The sequence below is a fragment of the Urocampus carinirostris genome, chromosome 8, assembly GCF_059441175.1.
Source record: "Urocampus carinirostris isolate Australia breed hairy pipefish chromosome 8, RoL_Ucar_1.0, whole genome shotgun sequence".
NCBI lineage: Eukaryota > Metazoa > Chordata > Actinopteri > Syngnathiformes > Syngnathidae > Urocampus > Urocampus carinirostris.
In genome coordinates, this window is record NC_142356.1 from 9,904,015 (window position 1) to 9,911,023 (window position 7,009).

At 38.3% G+C, this 7,009-nt stretch overlaps 1 protein-coding gene across 1 annotated transcript; it reads left to right on the forward strand.

The window, feature by feature from the left end:
• The first annotated feature begins 4,300 nt into the window (after positions 1–4,300).
• Positions 4,301–6,672, forward strand: hmgxb4b (HMG box domain containing 4b). Its single transcript, XM_088343011.1, has 4 exons — positions 4,301–4,434; positions 5,882–6,115; positions 6,231–6,353; positions 6,429–6,672. Exons 1-4 carry the CDS (start codon positions 4,372–4,374, stop codon positions 6,471–6,473), a joined length of 465 nt encoding a protein of 154 aa, XP_088199137.1. The 5' UTR covers positions 4,301–4,371; the 3' UTR covers positions 6,474–6,672.
• Positions 6,673–7,009: the final 337 nt, after the last annotated feature.

The following is a 7,009-nucleotide window of genomic DNA, read 5'->3' on the forward strand; positions in this document are numbered from 1 at the left end:
AATGAAAACAGGAAGACAGCTCAGCAAAAGCTTAGCATGATGCAGCAACTTGGGAGGGAGGAGAAACTGGAGCGGGAAAGTTGTGCAAAAGTCCAAAACAACAGCCGGAGGAGGGAGGAGCGCAAAGCATGACACAGCTCTGATTGTTCGCCAGAACATGACGACGTGATTTTGAGGCCAGAGGACTAGCTTGAGATTTTTCATAGATAGGACCGATCACATGACATTTTGAACTTGATCATGCACAGGGGGATTTCAGGTTTGGAGCTTTGGGATTGCTGAGAACCCAGATCAAGGGTGGGCAAACTACTAAAATAGAATGAAGATAGATAGATAGATAGATAGATAGAAAGATAGATAGATAGATAGATAGATAGATAGATAGATAGATAGATAGAAAAGTACAGTGGCTTGCGAAACTATTTGGCCCCCTTGAACTTTGTGACCTTTTGCCACATTTCAGACTTCAAACATAAAGATATAAAAATGTCATTTCTTGTTAAGCATCAACAATAAGTGGGACACAATCATGAAGTGGAACATACTTTATTGTATATTTTAAACTTTTTTAACAAATAAGAAATTAAAAAGTGGGTGTGCAAAATTATTCAGCCCTTTTACTTTCAGTGCAGCAAACTCTGTCGAGAAGTTCAGTGAGGATCTCTGAAAGATTCAATGTTGATCTAAATGACCAACGATTTTAAATGGAATCCATCTGTGTGTCATCAAGTCTCTGTATAAATGCACCTGCATTGTGACAGTCTCAGAGGTCTGTTTAAAGCACAACGAGCATCACGAAGAACGAGAAACACACCAGGCAGGTCCAAGATACTGTTGTGGAGAAGTTTAAAACTGGATTTGGATACAAAAAGATTTCCCGAGCTTGAAACATCCCTATGAGCACTCTGCAAGCAATAATATTGAAATAGAAGGAGTATCAGACCACCTCAAATCTACCAAGATCAGGCTGTCCCCCTAAACTTTCAGCTCATACAAGGAGAAAACTGAGCAGAGATGCATCCAAGAGGCCCATGATCACTCTGGATGAACTACAGAGGTCTACAGCTAAGGTGGGAGAATCTGTCCATAGGACAACGATCAGTCGTGTACTGCACAAATCTGGCCTTTATTGAAGAGTGGCAAGAAAGAAGCCATTTCTTGAAGGTATCCATAAAAAGTGTTGTTTAAAGTTTGCCACAAGCCTCATGGGGGACACACCAAACATTGGAAGAAGGTGCTCTTGTCAGATGAGACCAAAATCGAACTTTTTGGCAACAATGCAAGACGTTGTGTTTGGCGTAGAAGCAGCACAGCTCATCACCCTCAACACACCATCCCCATAGTCAAACATGGTGGTGGCAGCATCATGGTTTGGGCCTGCTTTTCTTCAGCAGGGACAGGGAAGATGGTTCAAATTGATGGGAAGATGAATTGAGCCAAATACAGGACCATTCTGGAAGAAAGCCTGATGGGGTCCGCAAAAGACCTGAGACTGGGACGGAGATTTGTCTTCCAACAAGAGAATGATCCAACACATAAAGCAAAAGATACAATGGAATGGTTCACCAAAAACATATCAAGGTGTTACAATGGCCAAGTCAAAGTCCAGACCTCAAGTGGCAAATGGTCACAAAGTTTAAGGGGGCAAATAGTTTTGCAAGCCACTGTAGATATAGAACTAGTAATAAAAATATTTTTGGGGGGTGAAAACTTTGTCCCTTTGTGTGTCCACAACACAAATACTACAAAATTACTGCAAAACTACATATCAAATTCCGTGCTTTAAACAATCTAGCATATTATTTTGTCTGATCAGAAAAAATATTATAGAAAAACTAAACAAATATTACAGTAAAATTATGATACAAAATTACTATTACAAAAATATTACAACAGAAATACTGTACAACATAATAAAACTACCGGAATATTATTTTAATAAATTGAGAGACACTACAAATATTTTGTTCATGTTCTGTATTGGATCCCTTCACAATTAAGGGTTTTAGAGGCACTATTTTCTGTGTGTCTTGGGTGAGTACAGCCTGGTAGCGCCCAGCTCTCTGCAGGCCAATAAATGTTTCCACCCAGTCTCGAAGATACTAGTAATAGTATAGAAATACTACACAAATACTACTACAGTAACACTATAATACACAAATACTGCTACATATATATTACAAAAAAAATATGACAAAAATACGTTTAGAAAAATATTGCAATAGAAATACGACAAAATACAACTACAATAATACTACATAAATACTACTGATATGCTTATAAAATTATACTATGGAGGTAATAGAGAAAAAAACGTCTGTATAAATGCTACAAAATAAAAGTACAGTAACACTATACAATTACAACAGAATTTCTTCAAAAAATTCAACTCAGGTAATACTACACAAATACTACAGATATAGCACAAAGATTCTGTGATGGAAATACAACAAAAAATACAACTGCAGTAATACTAATAGATCTATGGTATATACAGCAATACTAAAAAATATGTCTACAGAAATACTATAATATTAATACTACTGATATACTAAAAAAACTACTATTGAAAGTACTACAAAAAATAAACGATGCGGTCTTAGAAATGAAATTGACTCAACAACCTGCATTGCTCATATTTTCGTTTTGTTTAACTTTGTTTTTTTTTCTTTACTTTTTTAAAGCAACGTGCCCAATATTGAATACAGGTATGTGTTAACAACAGTGTTGGGCACGATACTTCAAAAACAAACAAATAGTTATAGTACTAACTACTGTTTCCAAAATGTAACTGAGTTAGTAACTGAATTACTCTATAGTAAAAATAACTAGTTACCAGGGAAAGTAACTATTCCCATCCATCCATTTTCTCCCGTTTCCTGAGGGAGCAGCCTCAGCAGGGAAGCCCAGACCTCCCTTTCCCCAGCCACTTCATCCAGCTCATCCAACTGGATCCCAAAGGCGTTCCCAAGCCAGCTTAGAGACGCAGTCTCTCCAGCGTGTCCTGGTTCATCACTGTGACCTCCTTCTGGTGGGACATGCCCGGAACACCTCCCGTCCAGGAGGCAGCTTTATCAGATGCCCGAGCCACCTCAACTGGCCCCTATAAATGCGAAGGAGCAGTAGCTCTAGGCTGAGTCCTTCCCGGATGACCGAGCTTCTCACCTTATCTCTAAGGGAGAGCTAAGCCACCCTGCGGAGGAAACTCGTTTTGGTCGCTTGTACCCGGGATCTTGTTCTCTCAGTCATAAACTATTTCCGTTAGTTTTAAAATAAGTTATTGTAGGTCTAATAATTGGATTTTTTTTTAACAGTATTTGAGTCAGTTGGAAAGAGAGGTAGTTGTGTTACAGAACCTTGTAATATTTATTGCACCTCACCAGAAACAGAATGATCCTATACTTGAAATGCAACAAATATAAATAGTAAACGATACAATAAAAAATCAATTAGCAGTGGAAGTAAGATCTTGTCTTTGTTTTGTTTGCGCATTTATTTTTCTTTTTATTATTCTTTCCTCCTTTAATCATCCATTCATCTCTTTTTTAGAAATACATATATTAACGATATTTTATATTAATATTTATTTGATTTACATTATTTTTAACGCCTACTTTCATCTGAATATGTTTTTTTTATTGCACTTTAATTTTCCTTATTTTTGCACTTAGACTCGGGGTTTTTTCTGTGTGAAAGTTTAAAAAAAAACATCAAATACAATAAGGGAAACACACTAAACACATTATTAGTTTGGGTAAATAGCAATGTAATTTAAAAATAATATAAATAGTCCATAGATTGAATATTTTATGCAGTGTACACGTACGAGAGCGTACGTGCAGACGTGTTTACGTATTTCTACCGCTGGTGATTCAAGCATTTTATTTCGTTAATCATTGATCAATTTTGTACAAACGCTGCAACTGTCTAACTACTTATAAAGAGGACAAACCATGACTTGTTATGTGAGCACTCACTTTTTTTTCTACACAGACCAAACTGACCTCTGATCAGTAAATCAGCGGAAAGCTTGTGAACTGAGTCAGCAGAAGTCCCGCGCTAAACGTTAGTCAGCGTTCTTTCCACCTTGCTCATGGAGTTTAAGGAATAAATTTTAATCGGAATATTTTAAATAAATGGTGTTATATAATCACGTATTAGTATTCAAGTATTATAGTACTGTATTAATAAAATAATCTCCGGTATTTTATTCAGGCATAAAACTAATTTTATTTGCCTAAGACCCCATTTTTTTCTTCAGGCACCTTCGAAGGGCACTTTAGAAATGTCAAAACTTGCTTTAAAAATGGCGGTAATGGGTACCCATTTCAACAGGTTTCCGTGTTAGATATTTCTACCAGAACAATAAATATGACAGATTGTGAGGAACCACTCTTATATGTGGGGGAAATATTCACTGCTGAACTTTACAAAGTGAGTAAAATGTATTATCAAGACACTTGATAAACTTTCCAGTGTGGGAACATTTGTTTTGTTTTTAACCGAATACTGTGGCACCGTGTACTTGTATCAACCGTAGCAATGGCATCAAAACTATACAATGTAAGTTAATAAATGTCCTAATTTCATATTCAATGCACCACATTTTAAATATGGCTTTATACAATAGTGTTAAAAACTACCTCTTGGCTCTTGCAATGTTTGACAAGGAGATGAAATTGTGGTCCTCTGGGTGCAGTTACGTCAAATGAAGGTGAAAAAATGACCTTGCCACACACTATTCTATTCCAATATTTATTCCTTGTGAGTGAAGTACTGTGTTTAGGAATTTACAAAAATAACCCAGAATCAAATCCAGCGGTTTCGTTCTTGCAATCGTACTGCACACTAGAGAGCAGTATTTTCCCTCTAATTTGCCTGAGTTACTTTCAGAGTATAAAATGAAATCAAAATGAAATGATCTGCATTTATATAGCGCTTTTCAAGTCAAGACTTCCCAAAGCGCTTTACAGTGTGCTTCACATTTCCCAATAGCGGCCGTGCAGCCATGTCAGGCGCCAACCTGCTTATTGGGGGTATTAGGGGTTCAGTGTCTTACCCAAGGACACTTTGACATGTAACACGGGGGAGCCGGGATTCGAACTGCGATTCGAACTCTTGATCCCAAGACGAGCGTTCTACCTCCTGAGCCACAGCCGCCCCCAGAGTACAGCACAGTAAACCCTTGTTTATTTCGGGGATATTGGGGGGTACATATTCTAGAATATCCCGTGAGAGGTGAAATCCGTGAAGTAGAAACTTATTTATACAATTAAATACTCGATTATTATATTGAAACAACAAAAACAAAAACAAAATTTTAAGGCTCAAACAATTCCATCAATCCATCCATTATGCGCACCGCTTATCCTCAGTAGGGTCGCGGGAGTGCTGGAGCCCATCCAAGCTATCTTCGGGCAGTGGGCAGGGGACACCCTGAACTGGTTGCCAGCCAGTCGCAGGGCACAGACAATTCGCTCGCTCATTCACACTTCGGGCCACTTTGGACCGGCCAATTAACTTGACATGCATGTTTTTTGGAATGTGGGAGGAAACCAAGCACAGGGAGAACATGCAAACTCCACACAGGAGGTTCTATCTCGTGACCTCAGAACTGTGCCGCACACGCGCTAACCACTGCGCTGCCATGCTGCCGGCTCAAGCAATTGTTTGACAAAATTTAATGTACTGTTTTTTCCCCTCACAAATAGCTACTTCACTTTCAAATAAAAATTATAATCATCAGATAAAGAAGAGGCACATAAGTATCTTAGACAATCAGACTGCAGAAAACTATGCACAATGCAAATCAGTGAAGTAACAAGACCAGGAAAAGTTAAGCTAGGGTTCACCATATTGTGCAAACTTTCTTTCTGCTCAGGAACTTGTAGATTCACCAATGGAGTTTCCCAGCTCCACGTTGAATTTTGCAGTGACCAGGACTACGACTGCCGTAGTGGATCCCGATGTTTCTATGTTTGGACCAGTGGGATCAGATCGGGATATGATACGGTCATCGAAGCCTGCCTGTTCTGATCCCATTTGTTCAGCTGCTCACCTACACCTGCTTGGAGAAGCGTTGTCCCTGATTGGACACATCCTTAAGGGGACAGATGTGAGTGGTCTGTTTTTGTACATCCTGAGGGCGTAGCATGTTTTTTCACTGAGTTGCAACCCTCAGCAGGTTACTAAAATAGCTTAACAGTCACTTGTATGTTGTGTGGTCACAGAAATCGGTGTGCGTGTCCAGAAGCTTGTTTCTTCTCTTGGACTCTCTCATGTGTGCGCTTGCTCCTCTCATGTGCCTCACCTCGCATATACCAGAGCTACAGAAATGCAATGGAAACAAACTGGTAAGTGATGCACAACACATTGTGTGGTCCTAATTGTTTAATCAAAGCTGTTGTTTTATATGAATTGCTTTAAAGGGTTCTACTCTGGAAAACATCGCCTATATGATGCCAGGTTTTTGATTAAGTCCACTGGCACACAATTTATTGTTTGTATTATCTAATAGTTCTCACTTAATGCCCACTCATTATTTTTGAGGTAAAAAGATATTTTCAGACACCACTGCGTTGGTTAAACTCACAATATGTTGCTTCTATAGTTTAATTTGTTTTTTTAATGCAAGGATTTAAACTGGCAGCACTGTGGATTTGGCGTTGGCACATGCATCACAGTCTGTCTCTGCTCAGACCCACCTGTTCGGAATTTCCATATTCTCTCTCTGTCTATTTTTTTCCCACACATTCCTGAAGAGTGCATAGATGGGAAAAATATTCTATATTGTCCCCAAAGATGAAATGTGTCTTTAGTAATTTATTTGCTGTAATTCTACATCCAGTGTATTTTGGTTTGCACCAATTAAGCCTAACACAAAGTGCTGTATGAGTAATAAAAATCAAGTCTAACAGAAAGAGCAGTATCATAATTTTAAGTGACTTTAGATTTTATTTAGGTCAAACGATAAAGGATTTAAACAATGAGGTGTTGGCTAACCAAAAGT